The 18,665-nt window shown below is 51.5% G+C and overlaps 1 protein-coding gene across 2 annotated transcripts in view; it reads right to left on the reverse strand.

Annotated features, from left to right (window-relative positions):
* Positions 1-18,665, reverse strand: part of KIF26B (kinesin family member 26B) — a 422,552-nt gene that overhangs the window by 211,685 nt on the left and 192,202 nt on the right. For both annotated transcript variants that reach the window (XM_045982184.1, XM_045982185.1), the window contains one exon: positions 8,193-8,359. In XM_045982184.1, coding sequence (XP_045838140.1) covers positions 8,193-8,359 — 167 coding nt within the window. The remainder of the gene's footprint in view (positions 1-8,192; positions 8,360-18,665) is intronic.

Here is an 18,665-nt window from a genome sequence, read left to right on the forward strand (position 1 = left end):
TGTACTTTTAAATAGAGAGGACGGGGGTGAGGGGTGCGCCGGGTAGCTCCGTCGGTTAAGCGTCTGACTCTTGATTCTGGTTCAAGTCATGATCTGAGGTCATGAGACTAAGCCCCACGTCAGGCTCTACGCTCAGCATGGAGTCTGCATGAGATTCTCTCTCTCCGCCTGCCCCTCCCACTGCTCATGCATGAGCACACACACTGGCTCTCTCTCTCTAAAATAAATAAATAAGTCTTTAAAAAAATAAAAATAAGTAAATAGGTTAGGGAAGGCATTTGAGCAAAGGTCTGAAAAAAGGGAGGGCTGAGCTAAGCGGAAACCTGGGGAAAGGGCAGAGGGAACATGGTCTTGCATCTTTTGAGAAAGGGCAAGGAGGTTGGTGTTCCCAGAACACGGTAGGCAAGAGGGCGATCGTAGAGGATGGGGGAGCAGATGGCAAGTCACCAAAAAACCTTCAGCCTCGACTCCGAGTGAGACAGGAAGCAGTATGTTCGTAACAAACAAAATTAGAAAAGTACAAGGTAATTGGCCAAAATGTTTTTCTCTATAGCTTCTGTGCTGGGCTTTGCCTCCAATCTCCTCTTTGGTGTCACTCACAGCCCTCGAGCGGGGGCCTCACGATGGCCCACCCACCACAACCCATCCTGAGTTTGGAGGCGTTGGAGGCAGGAGAGCATGGTGGCTGAGAGCGTTTGTTTAGTCACTCAACAAGCATTTCTGGAGTGCTTCTTTGAGGCACTAGGGCTTCAGCCAAGAACAGAGACACAAGCGCCCCTACCCTTAACGGAGCTTACGCTCTGGTTCATGGGCTCTGAGATCGGACAGCGGTGCTCAAGGACCGCCTCATCAGCTAGCTGTGAAACAGTTGTCAAGCTACTTCGCCAGTCCATGCTTTGGTTTCCATATCTAAGCCTTGGACTAAGAAGGGGGCCAACTCACGGGGGCTTCTGAAGTTTAAATTTGTGTCCAGAACTCAGAAACGCAGGTGGCATATCGGGAACGCTCCATAAATGTCGGCTCTCATTATTCTTAGATGAGTAAGTACTGAGGACTACCGCTCCGGTCTAGGGAACACCAAGGACCTCTGCAAAAATGGTGAAGACCAGGCATCGTCACACGGGGCTGAAGAACACAGTTTGCCTCTGAGGAACCAGGCTCTGTCGGTGACTGGAAACACCCCTGAGCCAGGCAGAGAGGCTGTCCTTGGGGAGCTGCCTCCGAGGGGGGTAGTAAGAAAGAAAACAGTGGGAAGAAAGGGTAGGAAGGGGCGGTAAAGAATTCTGAGTCCTCAGGGAGGACTCAGGTGCCAGCAGCTGGATGGGGCCACAAAGCAGATGATGAAATTGAATAGAAACAGTGGAAGCAAAAGGGGGAACAGTCTATTTCTTTTTTGACACCCCCATGGTCTGATGGGGGAGGATGACATTCCTCGGAGTCGGTTCAGAAAGCGTGGAGGACGGATGGCTGGAGACGACCCGGTTTCATTAGCGTACGCTTTTGAAATCCGTTTCCTGGTCACTAACTCAGATGAAAAAAGTGCCACGTAAGCATGACGGTGGTCATGATAAAAGTCATCCACTCCAGAGGGAACACTGAGAATGCTCTGAGCTTCCCAGGGAGCACAGACTTCTATCCCTTCCCTAGCATGTACCGTCTTAACATCATCTGTGGGATTTCAGTGATGTTTGCAAAGTGCTGTCATGTTTCCACAAGCCTGTGAAATAGACAGAGTGACCGACTGCCACAGAACAGAAGGAACAGGCTTCCGGAGGCTGAGTTAGTTGCCTCGAGTCTGGATCCAGTCGGTCCAGAGTGTCGGTGGCCGGCTGTGGATCCGACCCCGGGCCACTTCCTCTCTCTCTTTTTCCCATACCCTCCTTCCCTCCCCCCAACGCCGGTGAAAAAAAGATACTCAAAATGTGCAGGAAGAACCAGAATGTCTGAGCTGAGAACGTTTGACAAGAATCACCGGGATCCCTCGGGCCCGCGGTATTCGCTTTGCCTTGGAGCAGCCCCACCAAGGTATGAATCGGGTTTTCGGCGGAGGCCAGGCTGTGCAAATGATTCCCAGATGTGGTGAGCTGATTGCCAACACCCCAACAGGCCATCAGTCAGACAAAGGACTCCTTTAATCAGAAACTGCCCCATTTTACACATTCCCTGCAGCGGGAGACGGGAAGGGGCCGCGAACACTGGTCGCTTTCTTCCGTGTGGGTCAGCCGCTCCGGAGAACGGTGTGGGCCACGCCCTGGATGCCATCTGTACTATGGTCTGCACACCCCAAAACAGAAGAGTTCTGGAGGTTGCTGGGGTTGGTACTAGGTGTTTGGGTTCTTTATCTCAAGCATTTTAGGGTTTTTTTCTTTGTACATAAAGGATAACGGTTTAGACATTGAATGTTCCCTCAGGGCGTTCCTTGTCTCCCATAAGCAATCAAGGATTTCCTTCTTCAGGCAGCAAACACCTGAAGCTCTTTCCCCGGCCCCCTGAAATCCGATGGCACTCAGTATCCATTTGGCTCCTTCTTAATGTTTGTCTTTCATAGGCCAACGGATGAGTGTTCAAGCGAGACCCTGTGCACGCAGGTACGAATCCTACAAATTCGCTTCATTCATATACATGAGGCAGAGTCCCCTCTTTTCCGAGAAGTCCACGGAGTCTTTTCTAAGAAAAGGGAGGTTGACCTGCCAGGAGTAAATAAACAAGAAACCCAAAGAGTGGGGATTTGGCTTTCCATTCGGGCCTTCCAAACTGCGGCCTCGACCCCGCTGAGCCCCCCGTGGAGGAAGGGGGCGGGAGCAGCTGGTGCAGACAAGCCCACACTGTACCTCCGGGCAGCTGACTCGCAGAGGCCCTCCTGGATAGAGGGAGCCCGGGGGGAGGCACCCCACTCGCCCCTCTGAATGTTGCTCTCGTCCTGTGAGCAAACGGCACAACTTTGCACGCTGATCCTGACCACGAATGTCCCATAGGAAGTCAGCGGAAGCTCAGCCATGGGCTAAGTCAGCGGGAGCTGGACCAGGTGACAGAGGAGTTTCGTGGGGGGAAAAGGGGGAAGGAACAGACAGGGGGTCCAAGTAGGATCCTGGCGAGGAGCTTAAGTGCAGGTACAACAGGCTCCTTTGAACTCGAGAAACAGGAAAAGCAATAATCACGGGGACAAGTTCTGTGAGACGGGCTCTCCGGGGCTCTTCTTTTCCTGGAGGTGCTTTTTTTTTGTTTTTAAAGATTTTATTTATTTATTTGACAGGCAGAGATCACAAGTAGGCAGAGAGGCAGGCAGAGAGAGGGGGAAGCAGGCTCCCTGCTGAGCAGAGAGCCGGATGCGGGGCTCGATCTCAGAACCCGGGGATCACGACCTGAGCCAAATGCAGAAGCTGTAACCCTCTGAGCCATGCAGGCGCCGCTCCTGGACGTGCTCTTCCATCACAGCAGACACTAACGTGGAAATTTACTTCTCTCTCAAGAAAGAGCCGGACCCCCTGGCTCTCTCCTCCTCCTCCGCATCACGGGGACCAGCTGGGCCGCGTTTGCCACAGTTCTTCTCCGGTGCTGACTGCTGATGTGTCGATCACGGGGAGACGTGCGCGTCCCTCTGGGGAATCGTATCTGATGGGAGAACAAGAGGACCACGAGAAGCTTCACGGCTCCCTCTCATCCTTCTCTGACTTCACAAACTCCTGGCGTGGAACCAAAGACTGCTGTTCCGTGTTCACACGCCCGGGGGCAGAAGAAAGGCATCGCTGAGCAAGACTGTACGGCAGGCGCGTGCTCTGACCAGAGCAAACAGCACTATCTGAACGGGCTGTCGGCAAGAACGTGCAGGGGATGTCAGGCACGGCCGCCTGTGACGTAATGGCTGCGCACACACAGCACACGCGTGTGCCTGGCGGGAAGAGGAGGGTCCCCAAGGGGCATGACAGATGGAGCCTCCTGGTCCCAAGGCAGGTCCTCAGAGCCAGGACACAGTTCCCATCACTGAGCTTGGCCCCCGACCCAGGACCCGAGCTGATCAAGGGGGAAACGGGCCAGTCGGTCAAGAACGCTCAGTGTGTGCTCTAGGGGCTTGGAGAAAGCAGCTGGGGAATCAGACGAGGGATCCAAAGTCGTGGATGCAAGAAACCGTGCGGCAGGTCGAGATGGACAGAAGTACAACAACATCCCTCAGGAAAGAAGGTGATCGGGCCAAAGGCAAGGGGTTGGGGGAGCTGGCAGAAGGAGACGAGGAACAAAGCAAGCGAGACAGAGAAAGCAGAGCAAACGGGTCCCACAAAGTGTATCCGAGGACACCCCGATACTGAGAACACCAACTTTTGCCCAAAAGATGCCAAACCCAGGGCAGATGTACAGTTAACCAACAGCCACACATGGTGTAAAGGTCAGAAACTTCAAGAAGAGACTCAGTAAGTACAAGACAACCCTGTTCCTGGAGCGTCTGAGGGGGAGGAGGAGGGGGAGGGAGGAAGAAGTACTAACGCAGGAAACGGACCCCGCACGGAGCCAAGCGACACACACCAAAGGGTTCGAAACATGGAGTGATCTGAGGTACTCAGACCCGTGCAAACAGATTTTAGAGCCACTTATAGTCACACTCATCACACGCTACTCCACCACCTCCCGTTCCTGTGGGAATCGCGCACAGGAGGTCCCCCGGTTCCTGGAACCAACGGGACAGCTAACCAGCCAGGTGACTCGCTGTGCCCGTGGTTACTATGACCATTACTAGTTGTAGTATCATGCTACTATTCCCCCACCCACCCCCCAAAAAAGTGCTTTTCCCAAATTAAAAGCAAAGGCAGTCTACCCCGATGCTGTTATTTAAAGAAATAGATTCGGACGAGACAGGCATCAAAGGTTGCCCGCTTGGGACATCGTCGCCTTCTAGAGCAGTTCTTCTCAGACTACATGCGGTGAAGAATCACTTTTTCTTTAATTTCTAATGACCTCCAAAATACAAGCTCCACTTCTGTATTCCTAGATCCAACAGCCATAAAATTCCTAGATCCACTGGCTTCCAGAAGTTTCTAGAAGTTTCCTCTCTGCCTCTACGCCTGTGCTAGACCAGGAACGGTGTGTGGCTCCACAGACCACACTCAGAGTAGTTCTGGCGACGAAGGTACTGCGGCTTCCGCGGAACTGGAATTCTTCATCTTTTTAGACATTGCATCTGAAACACAGTCAAGTCCATCCCACCTTTCCCCGTAGAAAGCCAACATTTACAAAGAAAGGCTGATGTTGCCAAGAAAAGGGGCTGTCCACAACCCTCGACAAACTGGATTTCTGTTCTACTCGTTTCCTCAAACAGTAGTGCCCACTTGTTCCTAGTGTTGTTTCCTAAGCGGTGACCATCAGTTCCTGATTACGGTGAAGAAATCACTAATGCGTCTTATTGTGCCTGCTTCACACTGACGGCACCAAGGGCTCACACACGTGGGTGAGGGTCCCCACTCTGCCACTTCCTAGCTGTGCACCCTTGGGTCGGTGACTTAACCTCCGGACGTTTCTTTCTTCATCCATACGAAGGGGAAACAATAGGTTCCACCTGCCACGGCTCGTCCGAGGACTAAGGGAGAGTTTGCCCACTGGGAGCTCAGCATAGTGAGTGACGCTTACTGACCGTCCCGGACACATCAGCCACGCTGGCCACAAAAGGTGGCGAATGGCACCCCTCCCCCATAAATGATGAAATGATGTCCGGCACAGCTTCCTGAGAGCCGGCCACCTCGGGTCACTTACAGCTGCAAGGAGTTCCAGAACCTTGCAGACCCAGCTCTGCGACCTGGTCTCGCACAAAGAGTTGCAAAGTGGTGAGCACAGGTGTGAAGCACAGGAGCAAACCCCGCCCCCAGATTCCCGGGTGGAAAGACCTTCCGGAGCTTCCACAGGAAACCATAACCTCTAGAGTGTTTCCAGTGTGGGCACCAGCAACAGATGCGGATTTGATCCTAACCAAAGGCCACCTGTCCCATGGCCTCCCGTAGCTTTCCTTGTCCCAAGCAGAAAACCCCTGACCCGGCATTCCCAAACTGCCTGACAGCACAGCCGGGGCTGGTTTGGGCCCCTCCCCCGCAACCCACATCAAATGCCCCTTGACTCTGGGCTCCGCCCACGGTCTGACCCAGGCGTGCAAGTAAGTCACAGGCCAGGCCACCCTGGCCCATCATTTGCCTTCCTTTCCCTGGTGTGTGCTGGCTTGTTTGGAAATGCTCCTTGGATTAACTGAAAGCCGGCTTCAGGCCCACCGTATGTCTGGCACACGGGCCTTCCCAGCTAACCCCTAACCTCTTCCTGCTTCCAGTCCTGCTTCTGGGGTTTTCTGAGGGTGGCTGATCCAGAAAAAATCTCTGGGTGGAGTCTGAGCTGAGGCTTCTCACATTCAAAGCGCTTCCGGTCAGGAAGGTGCCCTGGAGGGCAACCTCCATCTGGGCAGTGAAGGTTCTCGGCAGCATCAAGGCCAGGCAGTCCCCCAATGTAAGCTTGATCTCCCTCAGTGACGGGGACCTCACTCTCTCTCGGGGTCGTCTGAGCTGTGTGCAAATTCTCCTGCATCCGGAATTGGGAGAGCTGAACTGGAGGGAGTCCGAGCTGGGCCCCATCACCAGGTTTTATTTGACCTTCGCCTACATACTTGGGTGTTTCTTAGAACCCACCAAATTCTTCGTTCACACGATGGTCCAAGAGACAGCTGAGGGCCATCTTCTCTGGACTAAACCTGCCATGATGTGGCTTCCTCCTTCCTCAGCACGTGCGTCACCCACCCCCGGACATGCTCTCACCACCCGCCTAAGTCCTGGGATCTTCTCTTCCACCTCCTTATTCCCTCCCGGAATGGTGTGGACACGGCCTCTCCGTTGGTTCTATCCACAGTTTTAGGCATCCCCTGGCGGGCGTGGAGCATCTGTCCCGTGGATACGGGGACAACCTCGTTTCCTCGTTTCCTGTTACTTCCCATACACTCGGCGCGACTTTTCACAGGACAATAAACGTGGCACCAAGACACGATGAGAACCTCAGACCCAGTCTCCCGACAGGCCCCCGTGCGGTCTTTATTGGGGTTGTTATTAACCCAGGACACTGGCCTCTGTTCTCACTCTGACCGGATCCTTCCCTATTTGGAGCTCCGTCCTCATATGCTGCGCTTTGGATGGTACCGCTCACGAGGCTAACCAGAGAAACCACGCAATATTCCTTCCTCCTGACATGTTATCGGAGGCTGTATCGAATCGCCCTTTGTACAAGACTTTATCATTTACCCTTGTCCATCTTAATGTTCAAAGCAACCCGGAGGAGGAGGGGCTGTCCCCCGGTGTACAGACAAGGACACCAGGGCAGACCTCAGGGCTCCTCCAATCTCAGACCTGTGCCATTTATTCTGAAACCTGCGTATCCAGGGACATGCAAATCTTAGGCAGAAAAAGTTTTCTAAAGTTAAGTTCCAAGGATCAAATAAAGAATGAGTCACGGGGGGTGGGGGGGAAGCTGAGGAATCTGGTTTCTATTTCTGACTTTGCTATAAATTAACTCAAAGTTTCACTTTCTTGGTCCTCAGGCCGGTCCTTCATAAAACAAGGAGACCGAATTAGACGATCCCGAAAGCGCCTTCTGGTCAGCTGTCCTTTGTCTCCTGCCCTGTCTCGGCCACACTGCTAAAATTAGGCATAAAACATTGTCGAAATACCTTTCATTTGGGTTTCTTGTCTTATTAAAGGCTCTAAGATTCGCTGCAGGGTATACGGTAACTATCCTGCTCATCTGTCCCGAACGGGAAAAAAAACGGCTGCCGTCTCTTTCCTAGTTCATCGACAAAGCCATTCATTTGCTGTGCTAAGAACGTCCGTCTGGAAACACCAGCCGGGGGGGCGGGCCCACCGAAGTCCTCACCCCAGGGGGACATCGTGAAAGCCACAAATTCTTAGAGCCGTGGTCCTCCGCCCGTGACACACGTGCCGGTGTCTGGAGACCTTCGCGGTCGTCGCAAGTGCGACAGGTGCAGTGGGCATCCAGCGGGGGGAGGCCAAGGATGCTGCTGAGCGTCTAGGACTGTGGCCCACAGCAGGGTCGTCTGGACCCAGCGGCGGCAGTCTGAGGTTGCGGAACCCCATCCTAAAGCGGGAAGTCCGAGACGGTCCCAAACTCTCGCTAGCGTTTTAGCTAAGCTGGAGAAGTGAGGCTCTGGACGCTTCTCTTACCTGGCGAAGAAGGAAGCGGCCACCGAGGGGCCTGTGGAAGTCTCGCTGGCTGTGCAGGAGCCCTGGGAGGCCGGGGCGCCACAGGCCAAGGGCTTGTCCGCGTTGGAGCGATTCAGTGCCGCCTCGGTCAGCCCCTCCCGGCCCGTCTCCGTCATCAGCTGGGAGATCTGACAAGGAAAACGGACACGGGGCTCGTTACCTGTGGCTCACTGCCCTTCCCGCACCGCCGATGGCATCCCTCTGTTGGGGGACAGGGGCCCCAGCGCAGGTGGGGGGGTGCCCTGGGGGGGGGTATGGGGACCACGGACATGCTGCATGCACGCTGGGGCTGCTTTGGGCTTCTCAGAACCTATTTTGCAGGATTGTAGCCTGGACACCTCCTTATTTTCATTAGAAATAATGGGATAAAATTACCCCCCAACACTGTGTGTTTCAATTATGCCCGTGTCTCCTGTCCATTTGGAGCAGAAAGTGTGAGCCATTATCCACAGTTTGCGGCCCAAGACCTGAGCAGAAGCATCAACCACGGCTGCTCTCTCACCGGGACTGGCCCCAAATGCTGACAGACGAGAGGGGCAAAGGTATCATTTATTAAAGGAGAAGCAAACCGGCTAATGGAGAATGTGAGGGACTCAAACACGATCATCGTTGTTTGCTGTGAGCTGTCAGCAAACGTGATGCAGAGAAACTCGTAGAAATAACATAGCCACCGTGATTTGCCAAGTGGTTTCTGGAAGGATTTAGATCATTTCCGCAGACTTGATGGTCCTACTCCCTCATTAAGTACACGGCTTCCGTCTTGTTTGCAACCATCGCCTTCACGACGGAGGCACCAGCGCATGGGGGCTGGGTCCGTTTTATCTAAACCCACGTGATGTGCGAGGAAGCAGCAGCTTCTGGGCAAAATGAGAATCTGACGTAGAAATACGCTTTCGGAAAAGTGGTAATTCCCTGACCATATAATAATGACGCAGGCAAAGCCTAAGTGTGCTATTTGGAAAGCCTGTTGGTTTAAAACTTTAGTCCACTTACAAAAGGGGAAAATATTAGTTTAACAAAAAGAAGAGGGAGAGGGGATTGGAGAGGAGGAAGAAAAAAAGAAAGAAAGAGAGGAGGGAGGGAGGGAGGGAGGAAGGAGGAAAGAAAGAAGAAAGAAAGAAAAAGAAAGAAACTTTAGTTTAAAAAACAGTCTGCAGGCAGCTCAAACGTCTTAAATGCTGAATGGAAAATGTTCCTAATTGCCTACAAAATACAAGTGCAATAAAGCAAAGATCAGGAACAGTTTCTACTTTGTAACTGAGCAGGCCAGCAGGCCAGTGAAAGAGTCCCATTTGCTAACCTTTGAACATAAAAACATTTGTACTTTTCATTATTAGCTGCATAGCGGTTACTCTGAGCCCCATTGACTTGAAACTTTGCTTAAATTCGTGCCCTTACTTGGAAAGCTTTGGCATTTTCAGCTGAAATTTTGCCAACACATACTTTCTTATTCTCATTCATTCAGCGCGTTGTGAGGAAACCTGACCCACATAAGCGAGCCCCGGGAGGAGGAGGCAGCGAAAGGAACCCATGGCCTGGGGAACATTCTGTGCACTCAGCGAGAGCTGCTGCCCAGGCAGGGGGCCTGCTTCCCCTCTCCTCCGGCTTCCCCTGCTGTGTGTGGGGTGAGGGCTCCCCTCCACGGGCTGCTGCTCTGCCAGAGGGATGAAGAGGAGGAGATTGTTCATACCTATGTCACCGTTAAGCACTAAGCAGCGCTTATGAAGCCCCCCGCCCCCGCGTTCCAGGACGTCAGCCCCACCAATGGCCACAAACACACCCACTGTCACAGAACCATCGTTTTTTCATCAAGTAGCATACATAAACTGGTTTTATTTATTTTTGAAGATTTTACCTATTTCATTTATTTGAGGGAGAAAGAGAGAGAGCGTGCACACAAGCAGGGGGAGCGGCAGAGGGAGAGGGCCCCGCTGAGCAGGGGGCCCACGGAGGACTCGATCCCAGGACCCCGGGATCATGACCTGAGCTAAAGGCAGACGTTTCACTGACTGAGCACCCCCAGGTGCCTCCGTAAACTGGTTTCAGCACACAGAGACATCTGAAGAGAGTCAGTACAGTACAGGGGATGAACCCATTGCGTGATTTCTCACCACAGATGTCCACGGGCTCATGAACGTGGTTGTTGTCTGATCTGTCTGTGGCGTTTCCTGTGCATTTCTGTATTTCTCATCTGAAGTTTGGAAGAGCGGGAACGGGATTCCGTCTCACTGTGTATGCATGGTCCTTGAAAACCCACAGAGAAACCGCCAGGATGTGGGGGGCGAATGGTGAGAGGTACAGGTTTCTAGGTGGTTCCAGATTCCTGACTCTAGCCCAGGAAGACCATGAGCATCCTGCGGGCTCATGGCTTTCTGGGAAGCCGCTCAGCAAATGGACTTCAATGCCCTGACCGCCTTCGAGAGCGCTAGTGGCTATCTCTGCCAAGCAAGATTGTATCTCTTACTTTAAAACAAAAAAAGTAAGGACTTGTGGACATGGGACACTCAGTCCCCAAACCTATTTAAGTAGAAGGATTCAATAATCGATTGGGACTTGATCCCAGGACCCTTGAGATCATGACCTGAGCCAAAATTGGAAGTCAGATGCTTAACTGACTGAGCCACCCAGGCAACCCCAGAAAACATTTTTTTAGGAGAAATCAAGCACTGTATAAAATCGCAATTGCCCAGGTCCCTAGTCACATGGTCCTTCCTCCCAGCTCTTCCGTTCTCAGACACAGGATGATAATTTGGGAGGGAGACAGCCCACGCCTTCCATCACAACCAGTCCCTTCTAAGAGCCCGGCTGAGCTCACCTGGTTTCTTTTGAGCATTCTCTCATTTTAGTTCTGCTTGTTCCACAACAGGAAGAGGGCATCCCTGCAGATGCCTGCTACTATAGGCCACCAGCAAATTCATGTTTTCATTTGTATTTACACCCAGTATCCTCTCCAGGGATCACATACAAACTTTCAGAAATAACATACAAACTGCTACAGTAATTGCCAATTTATCTCCCCCCTCAATCCCTGCACTTCAGGCTTCTGGACTTCCTTAAGCTCCTCAAACATACCCACGTCCCTCCTGTCACAGGGCCTTTGCACATGCCTTCATGCTCTATATGGCATGCTTCTACTTTTCGTCCAGATCCAAGCTCAAGCATTACTTCCTCGGAGAAGCCTCCTTCCAGGCGGCTTCCAGCCTCGCGTAGATGCTGTAACAGGAATGCAATCTTTACTTTCATTGTCTTTTTATTTCTGTCAGTGTCTTTACCTTGGTTCCGATTAGGCATTTAATGATATGTTGTTGTTTCTCAAAACCCGGGGACGGTGTGTTGAGGGCTGGTGTGCCCCACCACTGGATCCATGGAAATCAACACGGTGTCTGCCACACCGAGATGTTTAAACCATGTTTGTGGGCTAAATTGGAGCTGTTCTTATTTTCTGCTTTTTCTCTGTTTATCTAAATCTTTTTTCTTAAGGCCGTGAAGTAAGAAGACTTAGTCCTTGTTACAATTTCCTTCTTGTTTCCATATTCCCACCCTTCCTTTAACTCCCCCTGAGGGCCTCCCTGTAATCTGCTGTAGGAGAAAATGTCCGAGACAGCGAGGTACCTGGACTTTAACTTTACCGCGTAATTCGGAATCAGGAGCCTCGTTTTTAAAGGACTACACGGTTCACCTCCGCTTCACAGGTTGCTCAGAGGGAACTGTTCTCCGACAACTCGATGAAAGGTAAACGATGTTTCTGTGAAAACTCAGATTCCAAACCTGCAGCTCTGCATTTGACACGTCTGAAAAACTCAAAGTTTCGGCAGAAAGGAGTCATCGTCACGGTTATGTGTCTCTGTCACTGCCACGGTCCCCGTCTCGGAGCAGCGGATGGAACGCTCGCTGAGGGTCCTAATTGCGAACTTTTGGGGTAGAGTAGATTTTCAGCACACGATCTTGTTCTGCTTAGTTCTTCTTTTTATTTAAGGTTTTAAAAATATTTATTTCTTTATTTGAGAGAGAGAGTGAGCCAGTGAGCAGGGGGAGAGCAGAGGAAGACCAGTGGACTCCCCTCAGAGCGCAAAGCCCGACGCAGGGCTCAATCTTATGACCCTGAGATCTCGACCTGAGCTGAAACCAAGAGTCGGATGCTTCACCGACTGAGCCACCCAGCGGCCCCTGTTCAGTCCAGTTCTGATTAAAACCTGCTTTAGGCTCCAACTCAGGCACGTGGGACCTGAGGTAAGCACTAAGGGAACAGTATCTGTTACTTTGAAAACAGCACATCGCATCCTGCCAGCGGTGGCCAGGCAAACACCAGGCGGCCGTCAGAGGAACCAGGCTGCAGGGGGAGGGTGCACGCGTGCGCCTGCACATGTGGGCTCTGTCCTTGTGGGAGAATCCCACGCGTCATTCCCGGGCACGGGCTGACGCTCTTCATACATCTCCTGGGTAAAGCTGCTCTCTTTATCTTAAGCTTAGGCAAGATCGGTGTCTGTCCACCACGCTGCAACTTGTGCACCACTCCCTCAGTAGGAGAAACTCTCCACTTGTCCTTAAGAAAGAACAGATCTTACATGTGGTCATGATCTTGACCACAGAATCAAGACAAAGGACATCGGGCTCTCCCAAACCACGGTCAGATCCACACTGCAAACTGCGATCTGTAAGCCACTGCCCGTTCACTCCCCTCCAGGCCGGAAGGGCTGAGAGCTCCCAGAGTGTGCCGGCACGGGGGGTTCATCTTAAATGGCATTACTGACCCAGAGAGCCACCTCCGCTGACTCTGCCAAGGCAGCAGGGAGCACCCACAGTATCCAGTTCCCGCACGGACACATCCATGGACAGCAAACCCATTCATGCCGTCTTTACGTTTAATGACATCATGACCCCCAAATCCCAGAAAATAACACTTAACAGCACTTTCTCTTAGGCGACTGCTCTCTCCCTGTTTGGGGACATCTCTTGGATGATTATTTACGGCTCACACTCTCGCTTAATGTTTTCATAGTTTTGCAAACAGTGGGTGCTCAATAAATATTTTTGATCCACGTTAACGGAAACCAACTACAATTGCCTGGAAAGCCGGGCTGCGGACGGGGCTGCGGGAAGCCCCCGCCTGGACGGAAACATCTGATTTCTGTATACTCGGGCGAGTAAAACGCCATCCTCCCTTATCTTGCTTCCTGCCTGTCCAGTCACAAGCGCTCGGCTAACCTTTCCCTAAAGCAGGGCTGGCTCCACACCGGGCTGCTTCTGGTCCCGTCCTAGGCTCACTGTTCACTTACAGGAATTTAAATATGTTTTATTACGTATTTACGTTAATGTATAACACGTTAACTATTTAAATTTAAATAGTTCATTTTCCTACGGCTCCAAAGCACAGGCCCTTGCCACCAAACCTGAAGCTTATCCCCAGCTTGCATGGACACAAATCACCGCTGAGACTCTGGTTCTGGCCTGGAGACAGAGAGATAAGCTCCTCCCTGCACTGTGCACTGCCCCTCCCCCCGCCCCCCGCCTCAGCCGGCACCGAGGGGCCACGATGGGATTCTTGTGTCCCAAGGCTGGACGTCTGATGACCCTTATTATCTTAGCTTGCTTTGGCTATAAATTTTATTAGCGGCCATAAAATTATCCATCCACAGCCTGTGACTCAGTGACCTCTCGCAAGGGAGAATTCCACTCGCTGGGGCTGCCCAGGGCCTTGGGGGGCCGCTCACCTTCTCTTCACCCTCGATTTACTGCCTCGCCTCCATCCAGGGTCCTGCCAACGGGAAAGGCTGTTGCGTTGCACAATTTCACCATCAGGGCTGAAATCTGGCCCCTGAGGTCCTGCCCACTGCTTTCTTACGCTCTGGGGTGGCGAAACGGTAAAGCAGAAAAAGACGGGGTTGCGAGATGAAACCAAGGGTCAGTTGTGTTTCTGTCTTAGGAGTCTTCCTGGAGATTTCTTCACCCCAAGATGTGCAGCTCAAGGCACGGCTCGGCTATCCCTTTAAAGAATGTCTTGGGACAAATGCTCTGTAAACTCTTGCCACCTGGCTCAGAGGATTTCTACAGCTTCATTTTACCTCCCCTTGCAGAGATGCTGGCTCACAGTGACGTTAATGCTCAGTACTAGACTGTGTTTTGCGGACGTGGTTCTGGTGACATATTTGAGGACATACGATGATGCAGAGTCCAGCCTGGAAGAATTCCGAAAGGCAAGGGCAGGTCCCCTCATCGAGCATCAGCACACAAGTCACCATTTTGGAGCATCTTCCAGGAGCCGGGTTCTATTCCAAGAACTTTCTATACATGTTGCCATGTCCACTTGTGACAACAACCCTACAAAGTGGGCACAATGATTACCAAAGAACAGCTTCAGCTCTGTCACGTGGAAAAGCCCTGGGACGGATTAATGTCCCTGGGCTTGGTTTCCAGACTTGAGTTTCTCTTGCTCCCGACAAAGTACGTCTTCTCTGGCTGCCCATTTGAGAAACAGGGTTATGGGCACAAGACTCGATAAAGAAGGTCATCCGGATAATTTCTCAATATGCACAAAGGGCTCGTTCCAGCCAATGTTCTGTGATTTTTAATGAGCAACTTGAAATAAAATCACATGGTCTGAATCTTGGTGTAACTGACTTCACTTTTGATTCTCAAGAGGAAATCATCACCTTAATGAATTCAACCCCAGCATCAGGGTCGAGCCAAAGGCTCCTCCTAGGTCAGCTCCCAAGATCCGAGAGGACTAACCCCTCTTGCCGTGTATGGAATCACCCAGGGGCAGCACTTCCTCTGGGGAAGGCTATCTTTGCTTCCCCCTCCCCCCAAATACTCAACCACCAGGCAGTCCCCAAGGAAGTGTGCCCTGGGCAGTCTTCCCCAACCCTGAATGATTGGGGCCACCCCTCTCCATATGCTTCCCCCCCAACCTGTGCTTTTGATAACTGCCTGTCCCCATCTCTCTGCACAACCACAGACGAGCTCAGGGCAGACTGGGTCTGGTCCACACCAGTATTTCCTGCATTCCAGCGTCTCAATACGAGCCACATTGGACAAATACATTCATTGATACATTCACTAAATACAAGCAAATAAAAATGAACTTAATTTAGTGGGGTTGGGATTACCTGGAGTTTGTTTTTTTAAGAGATAAAGGTTCTTTTTACCTGATTTTTAAAACTACGAATAGATTACATAAAGCTTTCTGCAATAAAACAGGTATTTCAGCACAGACTTGAGTCAAGATAGTGGTGAGACAAATGACTGGGGACAGTTTTGGGGGGGCAAGGAATGAAGAGACAAAGGGAATGAGATGAAGGAAAAAGGGAAACAGGAAAAAAGGGACAAACAAGAGAAAAGCTGAGAAGATGACAAAAGGAGAGGAAACCAGTCATTGTCTCAGCCAGCTTGGGTATAAGCATGTGCCGGCCACTGCTGGGGGGCTGGATGGAATTCTCTGGAATGTTAGGCCAGTGGTCCTATATGGCGTCCAGAGGCCGAAGCCCCACTGGCCTGCTTGGGTTCTTCCTGGTACCAGAGAGCAGTTCCAGAACCCCGAGGTGCTGGAAGGTAAAGCGCAGGAGCTGAGAAGCACACAGATCCACGTCAAAAAAAATCGAGCCATTCTCTTTCCCTTTTCCATTAAAAAATAAAACAGGAGCTCTGACCTTTGAAGAAGAGGGCTTAGAAGTTTTGACTGTCTGAACACTTGCTTTATGTAATTTTGCGGAGTGACATGGACTTTTCGTTAGGCTTCCAAGGGGAACCACAGTGAGATTATGAAATTGGACAAGAGGTTTACCTGGAAAGGATTCAGCTCAGATCATGGCCTTTTCCACCCATTTCTCCCACTGTGTTTTGTCAGGAGAGCCCGCCACCATGCAGCTTTCAGAAGCAGCCCATTCTCACCTCAATCCTGCCTAACACTTGGAAAGCTTTCAAGAAACCCAGCCATGCGTTATGGCCTGGAATGCAAAATGTGGCTTCCTTGTAGGCGCTGTGACTTCCTCATAGTTTCCTTGTGCTCTTGTGAGAACGAGTCAAGAGGGGCCTGTAGATAATACTTGCCTGTATGTGACCCCAGAAGGGTCTGCACAAAGCAACCTTGCGTTTCTGGACAAAACTGAGGGGATAAGCGGACGTATCACACACGGACACACATGCGCGCACACGCACCGCTCGGGACGCTAGGGAGGGCAGAAGTGAGAGCCTGTGCAAGGCAGGGGTGAGGTCTGCGGCTGCTGGAGCCCTCCTGCCAGGAGCCACGAGCAAACAAGGGTGGTCAGGGCTCAAATCAGCCAAGAGAGAGGCTCGTCCTTGTTTAAAGCCCCTTCCAGGAAGCTAGCCGGCCACACTGGGGCTGGCTCTAGGTTGGGGGATGGATTCTGCTCTGCCCTGGCCAGCTCAGAACTACAGCCACGGAGGAGAGATGCCCAGACCAGAGACAGGCTGGACCACACTGAAGGGCCAGTGTCATCCCCGCGCCGGGCAAAGGCTGTGTCATGCAGCAGATTCTCCAGAAACACGGCACGGTGAAGGTCAAGGGCAAACTCTGGACCTGGGTGGGCGAATGGCAACATGACAGACTTTGGGCAAGTCACTCCCCCTCTCTTAGCCCTAATCTCCCCACTAGGGGAAACCAGGAGACCATGCCCAGAATGAAATGACATGGTGCAGCCGGCTGCTCTGTGGATCCACAGTCACAATCAAGCAGAAAGCAGGGATGTTCAGAAATACTCGCTTCATCTTATAAGTGCGTTCCTAGTTTAACATCCGCATGGCCTTGACCCTTGATGCCAAAACATACAAGCACGTCCGTGACGACAGCAACCACAACAGACATTGCCCACCATGTCTCCAAGCGCCCACAGGGGACAGGGAACTGATCTGTGTAAGGGTCCGCTGCTCCGTCTAAAGCCACGCACGGGCTTCCACGCTCCGAATCAATGCAACCTCTTCGGCTTACCCACTGCAGAAATGCCAAACCCTGCACCATCCAAATAGTAATTTTCCAAAAAATTAAAACGGAGCTGGAAAAGTCCTCAGATCCACCCAAGGCCAATGCTCATGTGTAAATGGGAAGAGACTCTGGACCGGAATGGGCAAGCGCATTGTCCACATCTCAGGTGTGGTTAATTTCTGGACTCATTTGTGCCTATCGGAACAGTAGGATGACAGCACTTGCCAATGCGCGAAAATCCCCTAAATACAGAGACACAAAGAAAGAGAGAGAGGACAGAGTCTCTGTGCTGGGGCACTAAACCAGGGGCTTGGTTCTGGCCCACGAGCTGACTGTGGGACCTTACCAAAATCAATTAAACTCTCTATAGCGCTGGGGCACCTGGGTGGCTCAGTGGGTTAAAGCCTCTGCCTTCGGCTCAGGTCATGATCCCAGGGTCCTGGGATCCAGCCCCGCATCGGGCTCTCTGCTCAGCAGGGAGCCTGCTTCCTCCTCTCTCTCTCTGCCTGCCTCTCAGTCTACTTGTGATCTCTCTCTCTCATATAAATGAATAAAATTTAAAAAAAAAAAAAAAAACAAAAAGAAATCTCTACAGCGCTGCCTCCAAAATCAGAGATCCTCCGTAAAGCACATTAAATAAAAACACTCTTAAGGGTCCTTCTCCCCAAATGACAACGGGCTGAAGATGCAAAACCAGTACTTGAAAGCCTCTCATTGAAAACCGGGGGAGTGGGAACCTTGTCTGGGCTCACCTACAAGAACCCCGTGAAGAGCTTTGGGGTTGGCCCTCTGCCCATTCCCTCCGAGGGTTAGGGTCACTGACAAAGCTGGTAGGTTAAACTTCCATATCCGTCCTCCATGTCCAGCATTCAGAGAAGAGTGTGGTAGGGTTGCTTACTGGAAATCTTTAGATTACATGTTTTTTTTTTTCCTGCCTTTCATTTTTTTTATTAGTTTCAGAGGTAGAGTTTAGAGATTCATTCCCTATAGAAGGATTCATTAGAGATTCATATAGAGATTCATTTCCCTATAACACCCAGTGCCATTCCATCCTGTGCCCTCCTTAATGCCCAACACCCTGTTATCCCTTCCCCCACCCATCTCCCCTCCAGCAACCCTCACTCGGTTTCCTACAGTTCAGTGTCTCCTTGGGTTCGCATTATGGATCCTAATCAGGCCTCATTGCGTCACCAGACTCACGACAGACTTTGCAGCTGGCAAGTTTCTAAATCGGTTCACCCAGCAGATTTGGATAAGATACGCTTATTTACGTACGCATGTGTTCATTGTGTGTTTCACGGTAAAGCTACTACGGAGCAGGCTTTAGAAGTTCGGTAACCTCTGGACAGTCCTTGGCTCTTCCCTAACCCCAAATCCTCAAATTTCAGGATATTTATAACTCCCGGGCCTTCCCGGTCGTTAACACCGAACTCCAAGATTCATTTCGCTATTGTCAGATTTCTTCAAGTTCATATCATTTTCTCGGCACCCCCTTG

This window comes from Meles meles, chromosome 17, assembly GCF_922984935.1.
Source record: "Meles meles chromosome 17, mMelMel3.1 paternal haplotype, whole genome shotgun sequence".
NCBI classification, from domain to species: Eukaryota; Metazoa; Chordata; class Mammalia; order Carnivora; family Mustelidae; genus Meles; species Meles meles.